At 42.8% G+C, this 17995-nt stretch overlaps 1 protein-coding gene across 1 annotated transcript; it reads right to left on the minus strand.

Moving 5' to 3' along the window:
* Positions 1 to 13575: 13575 nt before the first annotated feature.
* Positions 13576 to 17387, minus strand: LOC136456734 (potassium transporter 21-like). Its single transcript, XM_066456686.1, has 10 exons — positions 17229 to 17387; positions 16806 to 17034; positions 16457 to 16711; positions 16295 to 16345; positions 15801 to 16061; positions 15482 to 15534; positions 15182 to 15296; positions 14827 to 15081; positions 13921 to 14717; positions 13576 to 13830 (listed from the first exon to the last, which is right to left on the minus strand). The coding sequence occupies exons 1-10, from the start codon at positions 17385 to 17387 to the stop codon at positions 13576 to 13578; spliced, it is 2430 nt and encodes an 809-aa protein (XP_066312783.1).
* Positions 17388 to 17995: the final 608 nt, after the last annotated feature.

Below are 17995 nucleotides of genomic sequence, written 5' to 3' on the forward strand. Positions count from 1 at the left end.
ATACATAGCTTTTGCTATAAACTTAGGCCCGTCTCAATGTGGTTTCATGATAGTTGAGCATTAAATAAACTGATGTGGCATAGTATTGATGAACATAGATAGGATAAAAGTTGGATGGGATAAAATGAGTTTCGTGAGGATGAAACTTGTACTCTGTTTGCAACGCATGGAAGTCTTATAAATAGTGAGATGAAACTCCCACAGAGACTATTCTTAGGTATACACTATTTTTAGATATAGTAAAAGCAATGTATCTAGAAAAGTTAAAATAGTGTAGCTTGACAACGGTGATGGCAGATGGATATCTATAGCTAATGTTTTCTCACCAATTTAAGTCAGCACAAAGATCTCGGTTTAATTGAGCTTGCATACAGCACCACTCATTACAAATGCAAGTCAACCAGTGACGACTTCAATTGTTATGACTTACATATATCATTATCAGGCATTCTATCATTTTAATCAACTGTTTTTGTGGACCTCTCCAACCGTTGCAATCAAGTGATGCAAGCCCGGCAAGGCGGCAACAAATTTTTTCACATTTTCATCGCCAAATGAGTTCACACTGTATGATAATACCCGGTGAAATGGAAATCGCACCAACTATAGATAGAGGGCGGCCTTTTATTTGCATATTCTTGTGGTCTTTATTTCACCGAATGGTTCGTTTCTCTATCCATCTTTTTCTTCAAAAATATCAGCACCAGTCAATTCTTTCATTGAATAATATGGTGAGTAGACTGCCTTCATATTTTATCTAGAAATGGAATCGAGGTTTCCTAATTGCACTTTGTTTCTAAAATTTCGGCCTCTGTCGACTTCTCAAATGTCTTATCCATTTATTACTCCTATTGGATTGGATCTGTATCTCACTTCTGATCATACATCACAACTATTTATTGGATTTGCGTACCTGTGTCTGCACAGTACACTGTACACTTTGCACGGCTAGCTAGTTGCTGCCGGTGGCTGTCAATGCAAGGCAGATCCGTGTGCAACTACCTATGTGCTTCTGTGATTGTCACGCGAGAAACGTGTCGTGCCTCTACCTGTTTCCAAGAACTTTGCAAAGCTGCTGCCCGCCAGATGAGCAGCCGGTGATGGCAACCGTACGTAGTGTGCCTCTTCAATGCATCCACGTGTAGAGAAGCAAGCAGCACTGGCGACCAGGGGCGACGTTGTGGTCAGGTAAAAACGAATAGGACGTGCCGATCGAGCTTCCAGTCATCGAGTTCTCACACGTAAAGCTGAAAATTGCATGCAGCAACATCGGTCAAAGTGACAACCAGTTTCCTGGTCAAAGGAACATTTTTTTTAGTTGTTACTACATCAACCAGCGTACTCGTCAACCGTACATGGAGCCATGCATTTCAGCTTTGGTGATCACGGTTTCCTTTTCCTCACCTCCCGTTGTTCAACCAATCCCACATATGCGACTACTATCGAGTGGCATGTCAAAGTGGACTAACATTATTCATTACTCAATCAGTTTTGAATTATAGATTCTTTTCACTTTATCAAATTCCTCGCAAAAAAAAAAACTTCATCGAACGGACTAACAGTTTAAATTGGAGGGAAAGCAAAGAGAAGTTTATCCATTATTAAATTTCGTGGTTTTCTATTTTGTTACTCCATCTATACTTAAAAATAAAACATTTTATTGCCTTTCTTGATATATCGTTTTTATTGTAGATATCTAGAAAAGTGTATATCTGAGTACTAGGGGCGGAGCTAGGGGGTTTTATCGAGGCCCTATAAAATGTGACAAATCCTATGCAAATTTATTGCCAGATAGTGGATTTAGGTGATGACTTGTGGACCTGACCCGAACTAGCTAGTCGTGTCAAGTGTATTTGTTGTCTGGGGCGGAGCTAGCGGAGGCAGCCCATATTCACCATCGCTCTTGTGGATCAACGAGGAGAGTGAGGTTGAGGGAGATCGGGAGTAGAGAGAGGGAGAGGGAGAAGGAATGGGATATCACCCAAGCCCGGGACAAGGAGGGAGTGTGGATCCTGGAGCCCGTGTGCATCGCATACGCCACTAGAGAAGCAGCATGTGCCGGTGGAGAGGCTGCTTGAGCGGAGAGCCTGGAGCCTAGGTCTCAGATCCACTATTCCCTAGTGTGTGGAGAGAGGTCACGCGCCAGTGGAGATGCAGGAAGCTCATGTGCATGTGCTGCGTACGCTAGTGGAGAGGCCGTGTGCGCCGTTGGATGTGATGGTCGGAGGAGAAGATCTCCATGTGGGAGAGAGAGAGAGAGAGAGAGAGAGAGAGAGAGAGAGAGAGAGAGAGAGAGAGAGGAGCAACTACGATTGTTGAGAGTAGGAGGTGAGGGGAGGAGGAGATCTCCATGGGAGGGAGAGAGAGAGGAACAACAGTAGCTGTTGAGAGTGTGAGGCGAGGGGTGAAGGAGGAGATCTGGTGATGTTGTTAGGGGCTTATTAGAGTTACGTTTTAGTGGCCCGGTGGGCTCGAGGTATTTACTGAGGCAGGTCTCTTAGGAGGTCCGCCTTTTAAAATAGGCTCTGTTTTTAGAGGCGGGACTCTTAAGAGACCCCCTATGTTAATTGATTTTCAGAGGTAGTGGTAAGTTTGTTGTCTTCATAAATGGAATGAATGCCTCCAAAAATAGCTCCTCATTTTTTGAGACTACAATATTTTTTACCTGCCTTTGTAAATAATAATAGTTGTCTCCTAAAATAATTTTTGTAGTAGTGACCCTCCATCTAATGAATTCTCTCATCAAGAAATTTGGCTCAATTTCAGGAAGCACTTGAGGTCTAGCCTCAACCATGGTTTTAATGTTTCCACACCAATATAATTCCTATCACTATAACTTTAATGAAAATATATTGGCACAGTTGAAGCTTTAGGGTGTGCTAAAATAATGGGTTGGATCCCAATCCTCGTCACTTAGTAAATATTTGAGTAAAGAGGCCTAAGAAGAAGATATAAATGAGTCCACTCTATCTAAATATGTTTGAGATTGTTCCTTATCCCACATGGTACAAATATGTTCAACCTTCAAGGATTTTGTGTCCATATATATGATTACCATAAGTTTTGGTGAGATGATGACAACTCAATCATTAGGATTAACATGTGTGTAAGTATGTATTAGAGACTCTAATAGGTCCTAGGGATTCATGGAAAGAAGTGGCATGACGATTGGCAAAGACTGGATGTGTCAAATGATTCAATGAGCCAAAAATGAACATTTAGACAATCAGCAGATAATCTAGCGGTCACCAGTGCCGATGCACAAAATGGGCAGTCCAATGGTACTTTGCATCAAGCACTAAACTATCGACCTTCGACCAGATAGTGAACAATAATGTCAAGGCACACAACAGAATATTCCTTGTGGTATCATCCACTAGACAAACTATGGTTACTAGCAGATCATATCGTTCAGTGCGTTCCAACAAGGGTGGCCATCGTGTGAAGCAAGGCACTGAATAGTTCGGGGTGAAGAAAAGGTGCACTAGACAAATCCCTCAATGAACTTTAGCCTAACGGCTAGCTATAGTGGATTGTCTGGGGGTACAGAAAAAGCTAAATTTTGACCCTAACCACTAGCTAGGGGTGGATGGGCTATATATATGGGCTCCCACTCACTTTCGCTTATGTTGTTGGAGTGTCCCAAGGCCACTACATACTAGGTCAAGTTAATCTAAACTACATCTACACACTGAAATGTGCATAAAAGATTGCATCCAAGCCAAGGATAGACCTCGTTAATCGTCTTTGTGAGGGCTATCCCTTAAAGCGCCTAAGAGTTTGAGTGAATTTGGTTGTTATGCCTTTATAATCTTGGTGAGCCGAAGCATTTGAGGTCTTGGTGGCCGTCTTGCGACTTCGACTCTATAAGATCGGTGTGGATGTGCTATGTGATAACTTGGTGTGTGAGGGAATGGGGATACCTCTTCCATGGTGGATATGCTTCATAGTCATAGTGGACGATAACTTGGTGATTAGGAGAATAGGATGACAAGTAGTGAGTTTTAGTGGCTTTACACTTGTCTTGGTTGGTTGTGGTCGTAGTGGCTTGGTGATCGAGAGCATATTGTTTGTGGAGCTCCAAGGACTATGGATTGCATTTTGGGCAATTGATACCATAGGATATATATTCGTCTTTGGGAGTTTTGTCTCTCTTGACTTTGTCTTTACCTGACATGTTTATGATTTTGCTTTGTGTGTTTGACTTGTGTGACCTTTACCATTCATGGATTAGTATAGGCTAGTTGATAGGATTAGCTCTATGGTGCAAAACTCTTTGTGGTTTGGTTAAGGTAGAGCACACTAGAGAAACCTAAGTTGCACATCATGCTAGTTAGTTTATGGTTTCTATAGTGTAGATCAAGTGAAACCCTAGACCTAAGTAAGTTTTTAGAGACAAAATTTCCCATTTGGGCTAACGTGCCATAGAGCAGAGTTTGACTCTATCACAAATAGATGATAATCATTGGGAACACAATGACAAGGCTCCTAATTATTACTTCCTTTCATAAAAATTAACAACCCAAGATCTATGTTCCACAAGTAAATTGTGGTAAGACTTAATCCCTTGGTCACTCATGTATTTTTCTCTTACTTTTGCAAGTATCTTCGGTTCAAAGTCTAGTATAGAATTGAAGATAAAAACATGAAGATTATACACATCTATGAATTGACACAAAGGAATTCATTTTCTTTAAAAATTTATATGCTCAAAGCTATTTGTTAAGAGGTTATACTATGGTTGTGTGGTGCCATAGCGTTGTCCTTCAAGTAACACTGAAAGGGACCATGACGCCTAAGAGGTGGGTGAATTAGGCAACTTAAAACTCTAACTCTAAACTATGGCCACTTTTTCTAACCTTAGCAAAACCTATGCAAAAAGATAAACTATCTAAATGTGCAACTACAGTTTTGCTAGTGTGTTGCTATCTCTACCGCAAAAGGAGTTATGTAAACAATGTAAATGCAGAAGCTAAAGAGTAAGGTAGAGATATGCAAACTTCTGTCGATAACTCTGTTATTTTTACCGAGGTATCGAGAAGCGCGCAAGCTTCCCCCTAGTCCTTGTTGGAGCCCCTCGCAAGGAATCCCTCGTAAGGGCCAAGCTCTTAGTCAGGTAACTCCGTGGATAGCCTTAGGCCTTCTCCACGCGCAAGTGAGTCTCTGACGTGCCTTCCGACAAGCCTCTCCCAGATGCTCCCTACCGTCTTCACTATCAAGCTTCCGGCTGAACCACCACGGGCCTTGTTCCCTTCTGTACACGGTGGCAACTACACCATAAACACGGTTGGTGTGATCTCGCAAGACTACAAGCCCTTCCGATGTACAATAATGGTGCGCGCAAGCACCAAGTGATAAGAGGTATGCAAACCTCACTAAACACTAGGCCTAAACCTAGAGCAAGTGCATAAACGGCGGTCTAATCAACCTAAGCACTTCGCAAAGCACCTACGCTAATTACCTAATGAATCACTAAGCACTATACAAGTGAAGATCACTAAAGTGGTGTATTAACATTCTTTGTATGTTTCCTCAGCTCTCCCCACCTCAAATGGCTGGTAGGGGGATCTATTTATAAGCCCCACTGAGAAAGTAGCCGTTTAGGGCAAAACCTAGTTTTCTGCTACTGACCGAACGCTGTTGTCGTACTGACCGGACGCGTCCGATCGTCCCGACTGTTAGAGCTCGTGTGTTGATTGGACTCTGGGCCGAGTCCAGTCTCACTCGATTAGATGCGTTCGTTCACGCTGGCACCGCTCTGGAACCTCTCTAGACATGATCGAACTCTACACTTTGTGCGTCCAGTCATCCAGTGCCACTACGTCCGGTCCTCACTGAGTTGTTGCCGCGATGATGAATAGTGAAGTCCATGCGTCCGGTCACTGCCTCACATAGCGTCCGGTCATAGCTGCTGATGCCTGCTATTGCTGAGCAACTGATCGAATGCTTCCGGTCCCTACAAGGGCCGTGTCCGGTCACCTCTGCCGAGCTCGTTTTTCACGATCTTGCGTCTGGCTTGGTTTCCATCTTCATGCTTGGACTTTGCTTGATATCTTGGGTCTTTTCTTGTGCTTCTAGGGTCTTGCTTATGGTGTTGATCATCAGATCATCATGTCACCTTCGTCCAAGTCATGTCTTGCACCCTATTAAACTGCAAAATAATTACTTGCAAATTCATTAGACCAATTTGGTTGTGTTGGTCATCAAACTCCAAAATCCAAAGTAAATGGGTCCAGGGTCCATTTTCCTTACAATCTCTCCATTTTTGGTGATTGATGACAACATGACCAAAACAAGCAAATAATAAAATTTTTGGAATTTAAAAACTATTTACTTGCTAGGGTGCAATGCAAAGGGAAAGGTTATATGATGCTAAAATATACCACATGTAAGCTAAAGATACCACAAGTAAGCTAATGCATATCACATGTAAACATCTTGGGAAACTTATCTTGCCCTTGCAAATGTCCGCATGTGGCATTATGGATTTAAGTCTCCCCCTAACTCCATAATCCACTATTCTCCCTTTCTCGGACCATTACCACTTGTAAATTATTATCATTGCCACTTGTAAATTATTATGATTGAGCTTACTTTTGGTCCTACAAATTCTCTCCCTTTAGAATCAAACACCAAAAAGGAAGACAATAGTAGCACAAGGGAGGGTCAAACTTTGTGATCCTTTGTATGTGGAGTGGAATAGGCCACAAAATTTGACTCTCACATTACATAGACTAAGCTCCCCCTAAATATATGCATACATATGATGGAGAATGAAGTTTATGCAAAATTGGAAAATTAATGCTCAAAGGAGTTGAATCTATATAATGCATGGAGAAAGTATATAAATACCAAAGTGAAATCAACATGATGATATCGGTTTAGAAATACCACATGTGGAAACCAATTTGATTTATACCACTTGCAATAGGTGGTGGATATTTGAAGTATGATGCTTAACTCCGGGGACTCCATTTTCCTTGCAATGAGACTACTACACACATGATAAGCTTGAAAAGGTGTTAGTCTCAAAGCATCTAACTTGTAGAGTAACCTTCCCCTAAATTTGTGCACACAAGTATAGAATACTTGTAGGAGATATGCACATTGATTTTAGAATCAAAAATACCACTAGAAAGATGACATCACATGAATGTGAGAATCATTTTTGAAAGTGATATTCTGGAGAAATTATCTACAATTTGGACTTTGGCACATATTAGATGAACAATTGTAAAACAAGCTATGTGTCGTGCTCCTAAACAATTTAAACCATGTAGGTTTGCTCCAAGGGTTAAGAGTAAATCCGAGCAAGCCTACCATAAGATATACCTAGTGTATGCAAGACAAAAGATTAAACATGCAAATGCAAACCTAAGCATGAAAAGGAATTAGATGCTAATTGAAATTGTAAGAAATTAAATCTAGTTACCTAACATGGGGAGGGGAATTTGGGTCCATAGTGTTCACTAACCCACTTGGCAATTACCTTGTCCATAATGATGCACCCCATGAAATGCATCCATACTTTTCCAAGTCTCCAAATTCCCCAAAGTCCATTGGACTTCTCACTTCCCTTTCAGGATCCAAACCTTCTTGGTGCTCTTCATATTTGAAATGATCTCTTTTGGCACCCAAAAACATTTGACCTCATTGTTGTCTTGCTTGTTCACCTTGATGGTCACCATCTTGTCATTTTTCTTCTTCTTTAACAAGTATTGTGTGGAGGCCTTCTTGTCCACCTTGTTGGTGTAGGTGTTGGAGAGCTTGCTTTTTTTCTTTTTCTTTTTCTTTTTCTCTTTCTTCTTAGCTCCTCCCCCATTCTTCATCTTGCACTTATAGGACTTGTGGCCTTTCTTGTGGCATACGTAGCAAACCACGATTTGTCCTTCATCAGGCTTCTTCACTCCCTTTACGATGTTATCTTGATGAAGTTGGGCTTGCTCCGTCTTGCCTTTCACTTGAGTCAAGTCCTTGGTGAGGCCAGCCACTTCTTGCTTGAGTTGCTCATTCTCCATTGTGACCTCTTGTGTGCATGTTTTTACAACAATTTTCTCAACACAAACTTGGTTGCACAAGGGTGACTCTAAACATAAACCATTACAAGAAGTAGAGGTATCCTTTTTAGGCATGTCAAAGATAGAACTTTTCTTTTTAGGTGCCTTGGTGAGGGTTGTACCGATAGCTTCAAGATTAGCAACTTTATGAGTTAGCTCATCACAATGTTTGCACATGGTTTCCATTTTAGAAGCAAACTTTTATAAGCATCTTGTGAGCTAGCTAACTTTTCCTTCAATTTTTCATTTTTCTTAATAAGTTGCCCATCATTGATTGTGCAATTATTTATGTGTGCACTAGTCTCAAGTTGCTCAATTTTAGTAGATAGCTCCATATCAAGATTGGCAAAAGTTTCATATTGTTCAAGCAAAGTAGCATAAGCTTGTTGTGAGCTATCTAGTTTTTCTTTTATTTTTTCAAGCTTCTTTTATTGACTAGTGTAAACTTTAGCAAATTTAAGATTTTCTTGCACAATTTCATCATAAGAAGGTAGCTCATCATCACTACCACTATCATTGTAACTATCACTAGGGATAGGCTTTTTGTTACCTCGTGCCTTAAGACACACACGTGAAGTGCTTGATGATGAGTGCATGTGCCGCGCCTCTTGTGGTGGTCCTCTTCTTCTTCACTTGAAGAATCGTCCCATGACCTTATTGATGTGAGGGCTTTGTCCTTGCACGCCTTCTTCTTTGTCTTAGGTGTGGTCTTGTTTGGACAAACTTCCACAAAGTGCCCCATCTCGCCGCATCCATAGCATCCTTTCTTTCTTTGCTCATTTCTTTGATTGGTGAAGATAAAATCTTGAATTTGGATGGGCACACCCTTGACATTGAATTTTTGGATCATCTTCTCCACCTTGTTGATAAGTTTCATTAATTCTTCATCAAGGTCGGAGGTGGAGGAGGAAGATTGATCATCATCACTTGATTCTTCGTCATCATCATCCTCATCTTCTTCATCTTCACTTGAGGAGCTTGAGCTTGAGCTTGTCTCAACTTGCTTGTCCTTCTTCTTTTTCTCACTACATGTGAGAGCTTTTCCTTTGCTTGATGAAGAGGCTTCTTCTTGACCCATCTTGCATGACATTTCAAATGCCACTATCTTGCCAATGACTATGGCCGGGGTCATGGTGCTCAAGTCCTCCATGTTGTGAAGGATGGTGATAGTGATGCTTGCATATTTCTTTTGTGGTAGCATGTAGATGATCTTCCTCATGATGTCCGCATCATCTAGCTTTGTTAATCCTATTGAATGGAGCTTATTAATAATTAGATTCAAACGAGAATACATATCACGAACAAGCTCATCATCATTTATTTTAAAGGAATCATAATTTTGTTTAGCTAGATAATGTTTTTACTCACAGACATTAGTTGTGCCATCATGGAGCTCTTAGAGTTTTAACCAAATTTCATGTGCCGTATTTAAAGTGAACACTTGGTTAAACACATCCATACTAAAAGATTCAAACAAGCAATTTTTAGCTCTAACATTAAAATAAATTTCTTTTTCTTCACTCTTTGTGGGTTTATCGAGATTCTTAATGGGTTTCATCCCATCACGAGTGACAATCCAAACACCCAAATCTACCGCCTCAAGGTGACAAGTAATTCTAGCTTTATAGTAGAGGAAGTTAGTGTCGTCAAAGTGTGGAGGCCTAGAGGTATCCATCCCAACCACTCTAAATAGCGTTGGCTCAACGGCGGTGAAGCCAAAGGTCCAAAATGAGCCAACCGGCTCTGATACCAATTGAAAGGGACCGTGGCGTCTAAGAGGGGGGTGAATTAGGCATCTTAAAACTCTAACTCTAAACTATGGCCACTTTTTCTAACCTTAGCAAAACATATGCAAAAAGATAAACTATCTAAATATGCAACTACGGTTTTGCTAGTGTGTTGCTATCTCTAACACAAAAGGAGTTATGCAAACAATGTAAATGCGAAAGAGTAAGGTAGAGATATGCAAACTCCCGTCGATGACTCTAGTATTTTTATCGAGGTATCGAGAAGCACGCAAGCTTCCCCCTAGTCCTTGTTGGAGCCCCTCTTAAGGAATCCCTCGCAAGGGCCAAGCTCCTGGTCGGATAACTCCATGAAGAGCCTTGGGCCTTCCCCACGCGTAAGTGAGTCTCTGACGTGCCTTCTGGCAATCCTCTCCCAGATGCTTCCTGCTGTCTTCACTATCAAGCTTCCGATCAAACCGCCACGGGCCTTGTTCCCTTTGGTACACGGTGGCACCCACACCACAAACACGGTTGGTGTGATCTCACAAGACTACAAGCCCCTCTGATGTACAACAATGGTGTGCGCAAGAACCGAGTGATAAGAGGTATACAAACCTCACTAAACACTAGACCTAAACCTAGAGCAAGCGCATAAGCGGTGGTCTAATCAACCTAAGCACTTCGCAAAGCACCTACGCTTATCACCTAATGAATCACTAAGCACTATGCAAGTGGAGATCACTAAAGTGGTGCATTAACACCCTTGGTATGTTTTCTCAGCTCTCTCCACCTCAAATGGCCAGTTGGGGGTCTATTTATTATCCCCACCGAGAAAGTAGCCGTTGGGGGCGAAACCTAGCTTTCTGCTACTGACCGAACGCTACTGTCTTTCTGACCGGACGTGTCCAGTCGTCTCAACCATTAGAGCTCGCGTGCTGATCGGACTCTAGGCCAAGTCCGGTCTCACTTGATTGGACGCGTCCAGTTGCGCTAGCGCCGCTCTAGAACCTCTCTGGACATGATCGGACGCTGCACTTTGTGCTTCCGGTTATCCAGTGCCGCTGTGTTCGGTCCTCACTAAGTTGTTGCTGTGACGATGAAAAATAAAGTCCGTGCGACCGGTCACTGCTCCGCTCAACATCCGGTCATAGCTGCTGACGCCTGTTGTTGCCGTGCAACTGATCGGACATGTCTGATCCCTACAAGGGCTACCTGCGGTCACCTCTGCCGAGCTTGTTTATTCACGATCTTGCATCCGGCTTGGTTCCCATCTTCATGCTTGGACTTTGCTTGATATCTTGGGTCTTCTCTTGTGCTTCTAGGGTCTTGCTTATGGTGTTGATCATCGGATCATCATGTCGCCTTCGTCCAAGTCACATCTTGCACCCTATTGAACTACAAAACAATTACTTACAAATTCATTAGTCCAATTTGGTTATGTTGGTCATCAAACACCAAAATCCAAAATAAATGGGCCTAGGGTCCATTTTACTTACAAACACAATGGTCACTCCACTGGCAAAATGCATAGCAGTGTAGTCTAGCCAACCGATCTGACTGTACCCCCCCCCCCACCTTACTAGCTTACACTCTCCTTCCCTTGCTCCTGGTTTCCTACCCATAGATTCATGTCCAGCTGACCATGAGCTCATTGTTTGTTGAGTTCAGCATGCAAATGGTAGTGGCTATGATCTATTGGATGACGTGATGTAGGCAACCATTGGCGACTAGATGGCAGTGGCAGGCTACTGTGACTCAAGACCTAGACAGGGGCTACATGGAGGTAGTTGCATATGGTTAACATTAGTGTTAGCAACCTACATGCCTTTGTAGTGTAGTACGATGTTGTTTTGGGCCTCACTGAGATGTGTGAAATTCATCAAATTTTATTCTTTGGACCAAATCCAAAAACCATAGAGTGGTAGTCGCCAACATGCTACTTTTCTAATGTGCTAGTTTTGTGGAGTGTTGTGATAGTGGTGAGGGTATTTGTAGTGACCTGTGTAGCAAGGGTTACTAGTGTCAGCATGAAACTTTGGAAGAGGTGGACAGGAACGGTCAAGCACACAACATGGGCAGTTGTGCATGGCCAGTGGTGAGGTTAGCCTTGAGGACTCGTGGTCTAGAGGGATGTGGGATGTGGTCTGTTGGTTTTGCATTGTATTAGATGACTTAGGCGCCGTTCAGTTAGCCCGGAATGGGCCGTTCCAGGGCCCATTTCGGGGGGGGGGGACAGAGCAGTTGTTTCAAAAACCTAAGTATTCTGGCCAGGATCGAAAGCTTGGTTTGGCCGCTGCCGAATGAGCCCTTAGTGAAGATCGATGCATGATGACTAGGGTGCAGATGATGGCATGTGAACATATAGTATTTCAATGATCTGGAGCAATCCGCTCATGTTTGCCACCATCGGTCGATGTAGTCACAAAGCTCACAAGCCCTTCATCACTAATATTGTAACTACTATAGTGCAACAAAGAGGGAGCCATATGATAGTTGTTCGAAAGAACATCACCATCACTACCGGGATCCTAGGACAAGCCTCCATGGCCAGGAAACACATAGCCAATCACACCCTATGGAAGAAACCATCAAAGTGAAACTCATAGACAATCACAGCCTATGGAGGAAACCATCAAACTAAGATGGCTAATAGACGAACTCTAGAAGATCATCATCTAGTAGATATAGTAAAGAGATAGATCTGGCTCCTCCTTCCTACCAGTGGCTTAGTAGAGGGGAAAAGAGAGGGGACCTAAGGCTGGTGCCAAAAAGAATTTTTCATTGGTAACAGCGATGCTTGGTTATCTCTTTCGGGGACTATTACCATACTAGAGGTAGCAACACAGTGTCATAAACACTTAGGCTTTGTTTGGATGCTCATGTATCCACCTCAATCCATATGTGTTGGAGTGATTTGGTGTGGAATTTAGTTTAAGTTCCACAGCAAGCCACTTCAACACGTACTCTATGGATTAAGGTGGATACATGGGTATCCAATTAAGGTCTTAAGTGGGAAAAAAGACAGGCCAAACAAAGCCCATGCATGAACCGGATAACATTACAGCTAAAGCCCAATAGCAAGCACCATACACACACCGAAGCAGTGGGGCTTATTCGGTGGCCCACTAGGAAGAATGGAAGGCATCAGCTAGAGCTACCTCTCCACATATCCTTCCTCTGTATGAATTTTATTACTACTGCTTTCGCCTCAGAAAATTTGATGTTCTATGATACAAAAATTGTTTCAGAAAACTTGACATTTTAGCTCATTAATACTAGGTTAGGTCTATATTATCAACCAGAATACTAAGGCATGCATGCCTTCACACATTCCTTTTAATTAGCGTACATTGTCCTTTTAATTTCCATCAGTACTAGTATGTCCCAAAACTCCTAAAACATCGAGTATTTTGGGATGACGGAGTATTACCCAATTTTGTTTCTTCATAAAATTTGCATGGTACAAACGGAAGAATGGCACTAACAAATATACACGCAAAGTATTCATAAACATATATATATGAGGCATACAAAGACACGATTGCTAGCAACACGTGGACCAAATTGGTCCATGTGCAGCATCATAGCATCCTGTTGTTAACTATTCTACAGGTTACATGATTGTATAACTACCTTACACATCATCCATGCAGAAGTATACCCAGATCCCTGCTGTTGTGCATGTGCTTGCTTCTTTCCCCGGCACTTAGACAAGTACTTACTAGTGGCCGGGTCACCGATCGATATGTATAAGAAACCATCGATCTATCTGAAAAGTCATTACGCAATCTCTAGATTTCATATGAGATTCCAACTTTCAGTAGCTTGCCATGTGGAATCGATAACATCTTCTCTCCTTGCATGAAGTTCTTCCTCAGGAAGGAGTATATGTAGTTGACCACAATCTTCTTAAGGAGCGAGGACTGAGGCAATGCCACCACCTCAGCCTCTCCAAGAATGTACACCACACCTTTCTCTGCTTCTCTTTGAATCACCTTCTGTTCCTCCTCAATCTTGGCTAACTCCTCGATATTCATCTTTGATGCCTGCTCATTAACAACCACCATCAATTTTACTATACTACAATAAATAATAGAACACAGTTACTTAGCTCAATTATTTAGTAGATTTGCCACCTGAAACTGCGGTAGACGATTGCTCAAACCATTTGACAGTGTTGTGAGCTCGGAGAAGGATTGGATCGGCGTAATCATCTCCTCAGCATAGATGGCATGCCTTCCAGACGGCTTGTCCCGAGACAAGCTCTGATCGCGAGAAATTGGATAGCTAACATTCTGCATCCCATCCACTGAGTAGAGGTTGACATCTCGTATGTAGTACTGGAGACTCTCAACCAGAGCAACGACAAAGTCTTCAGCCTCCTCACCAATGGAGTCCCGGTACCCATACCGCGCCACGCATCGAAATACTTTGTACTGCTTGGGATCTACTTGTCGGAAGAGGAAGCGCTCGGCAGCGTCGACATGGGGAACATGCAAATGCTTGATGGAGACGAAGATCAGGACCGAGTGAATGGCTGGGACCTTCTCGATGAGGTGAGGGAATATGGGTGGGATGCCTTGCACTAGCTCAGTGTAGAAGAGCCCAACTCCAGGGATCCTCATCAGATCATGCTTCTCAAGCAGTTTCTCAGCCTTAGCAGGGGATAAGGTGTGCTTCAGCTCGTATTTGTACCGTTTGACGTGCACGTAATGCCAAACGATCATCACCACCATCAAGACTGCCGACATGACCACGGGCACGTATGGTCCATGAGTGAACTTGTATAGCACGGATGATAGGTAGATGGACTCGGTTGGAACGAAGACGATGAAGAAGAGCGCAATCCACAAGATATTGATTTTCCACACCAAGAGCATCACGATTGTCATCAGCAGTGTCGTGATGAGCATCACAAGGATGACACAGATTTCTGTCGTCAGTTATGAAGAAACATGATAGTTAGAGAGGTTTGTAAAATTTAGCCTTTTTTGTTATAGAGGACAGTGCGATATGTGACGTTAAACACACACAGTTCATACCATGGGCTTTTCCGATAATGGCGGTAGTCTTGAAACTGACAGTCACCACGCAAGCAGCTATACAAAGCAGTAAGTTAACTTCAGGAACATACAGCTGTCCATGAAACCTCTTTGATGTGTGCAGTATCCTAACCCTCGGGAAGCAACTGAGTGTTTGTAAATGTGAAACAGTTGCAAATGCACATGAGATCATTGCTTGGCTTCCTATGATTGATGCCGCAATTGCCAAGATAAATGTCGGCCAGAACAGAGCGCCTGAATTTTCAAGAACGAGAAGCACATCAAGTTTCAGAACAATTATTTATATAGAGAGATGTATGTACTAAATAAATATATTATAGGAGTATATGCTTACTTGGGGTTGATCTAAAGAAAGTGTCAGCAAAATGTTCGGGGTGCTTCCTTAGGTATGCTGCTTGTCCGATGTAAGTAAGCAATACAGATGGCAGTAATCCAAGGCTAAAGGTTAACTGAAAAGTTCCGAAAGAAAAGTTGTTTAGTATGACGACAATGCGCCTATATATACTTCTTTTAGAACATTCTTATTTTTGAATCAAAGTTTAGATATATGTTTTTTTATATCACTTCATTAACCAATATGAACCTAGTATTATCATGTCACTATATATCTGCATCAAATCATGTTTGCACATACCTGAATGGATCTAATGCTGAAGTATCCCAGATTAGCAAAAAGAGCTTCTGTTCCTGTGGAGAGTACATGCATGCATGGTACAATATATGTTAGTATATGTAAATCATATATTTTCTTAGTTACATCAAAGATAAGTTCTTCCCTAGGCTTTGTTCGTTTGATCCCAAAATCAAAGGATTGAAGGGGATCGAAGGGCCGGGATGTAGAGGGACTTTGACTTGTAGGGGATTTAATCCCACTCAATCCCCTCCAACCCTCTTTGTTCTAAACTCAAACGAACAGGCCCTAAGTATGGCTAACTAGATTTGCAAAATATAACCTGTAAAAACAAGGAGGATGTCACCAAGTGAGATCCATCCTTCTTTCTTGTTTCTCTTGAAATAGTCAATGATGTATTTTGGGTTGAACGACCTCAATACACCAACATCATATTTGATCAGGTTATAGAGCCCAACTCCTCCAATCAGAAGCAACCACAGCAGGATGATTGGTGCGAACGAGTAGCCAACTTTGTCAGTTCCAAATCGTTGGATAGCAAACAGAACTACCAAAATTGTCACGGTGATCCATACTATTTGATCTGTGCAAAAATTAAAACAAGCTTTGCATTAGCTGATGTTGTAGCTTATTGACCGCGTCAATCCATCTCTAACTATTTGCTAAAGTTAATGTCTTCTAAGTTCTAACTAAGATTAAGTTAAGATTTTCAGGGATCATATATATCAGGAAAGATAGCATGATTTCTACACCTGTCTTTGAAAAAAATATATTCTCTACAGGTCCTGATGCATATTTTTGTTGTTAATTAATTACCTGTGGTCAAATCAGGCACCTTTTCCTTCAGGCCACTTACAGCTGAGAGCACTGAGTATTTTGTGAGGACAAGCAGCAAGAATCAGATGACATTGTTAAAACCTATACAGATGTTGAGGTGATATTATCTGTAGAATATAGATGAGTTTCTTTATACAGTACCCGAAATAGGAGGAGTTAGAACAGCGTCGCTGATGACCATCGCAATTGCAAGGATGGTAAGGAGGAACAGGGAAATCTTGGCCGACTTGCTTGTCTCAAGCAAATGCTTCAGCCATTGAGCTCTCCTCAGTGTGGCCGACGACGGCTTTTCATGACTGTTGTAGCTGGAGACCAGCTCATCTTCAGCCTGATGGTTAGGGAGCAGACTCACGTTGGCATATCTCGAAATCAAAGAGTAGAGTGCAAACGTTCCTCCTGATATCAATCGTTAGTTAATTACATTACTTACTATCATATATAATATTTTTTTATCAAATTAAATTGTATGGCATGGCATGCAGGCACTAACCATCCCCGTCATCGTTGGCGTGGAGCGCAACCACGACGATCTTGATGACGGTGAAGAGCATAAAGCTGTAGATGATGAGGGAGAGCACCCCCAGGACGTCGTCAGGGTGGCCAACGCCGCCGCCGTGGCCGAAGGTGGTGGAGTAGACATATAGCGGCGATGTGCCGACGTCGCCGTACAGGATCCCCACGCACTGGAACGCCAGCCGCAGCGTCGTCCCCCAGCTATCCTGCATGCACGCGTATGCATATACGTACGGCCGATCCATGGTCAATAGTCAGTCAGATGGGCAAAACATGGACTGACTGAACACGACGTGTCTAACTCTACCACCGTTGCATTTGCATTGCACGCATATTCGAGAGTTACTTGGACGTCAAGCAGAGTACGTACATGATCAGCGTGTCCTGCGCCGCCAGCAGCACGGTGGTGATGACCCGTCACCGCCTCCCGAAACAGCGAGTCCTGCCGATCCACCATGGACGACGACGACGCTCCATCCAGGCTGCCGCTCTTGATGTCGACGACGACGACCTCCGGCGGCCGGTCGCCATCTCTACTCCTCTCGGCAGTGAGAACCATCGAGGTTAATTGGACTCTTCTTCCTTACTATAGCGCTACTAGTAGGTTGCTCGATCTGTACCACTCCGCTATCTGCTTGTTGTTTATTCTTCGATCTCTCTACTACAATCTAGTCATAGCTACATGCACAAGTCCAGTGTGTTCATGGTAGCTTACCACCATCCGAGATCGGTGCTGCCTTTTATAGGCAGAGCAGAGTGTACGTGGTGGTGGCTGCTAAGTCCGTTCCTCCATGTGATTCCCTAATAATTAACTCTGCCGTTTTTAGGTCTACCGTTGGTTTTGCTACTGACTTTGCTTGTGCTGCTGCCATCATCGTTTACTTCGCATGCATGGCGCGCAACGAGTTGCGAAATTTGACTCGGCATGAATGCACGCATGCGCTGCGATCCCCGGCCTCCCACGCGACGCCAAATCAAAGCCCGGATTTTAAACGACGCATATTATTATCGCCCAATCTTATCTATGGGCTATGGCGCCGCAAGTTGATACTTACGACGGAATGACTGGGACATCACGATGGGCGGCCGACAAAATTAAAGCTCATTTATTTCGTGTCTGCTTATATATCCAGTGTTAAGTATTAATAACTAACTATATATATTTAT

The sequence above is a fragment of the Miscanthus floridulus genome, chromosome 1 (assembly GCF_019320115.1).
Source record: "Miscanthus floridulus cultivar M001 chromosome 1, ASM1932011v1, whole genome shotgun sequence".
Lineage (NCBI taxonomy): Eukaryota > Viridiplantae > Streptophyta > Magnoliopsida > Poales > Poaceae > Miscanthus > Miscanthus floridulus.

What these genes read in the sequence shown, in the direction of transcription:
- LOC136456734 (XM_066456686.1), bottom strand. Translation starts at nt 17,387, where the DNA reads ATGGTTCTCACTGCCGAGAGGAGTAGAGATGGCGACCGGCCGCCGGAG. An exon ending in CGCCAACGATGACGGGGATG is followed by an intron (nt 16,712 to 16,805) that starts GTTAGTGCCTGC and finishes GATTGATATCAG; the next exon opens with GAGGAACGTTTGCACTCTAC. An exon ending in TCAGCATTAGATCCATTCAG is followed by an intron (nt 15,297 to 15,481) that starts GTATGTGCAAAC and finishes GGAACTTTTCAG; the next exon opens with TTAACCTTTAGCCTTGGATT.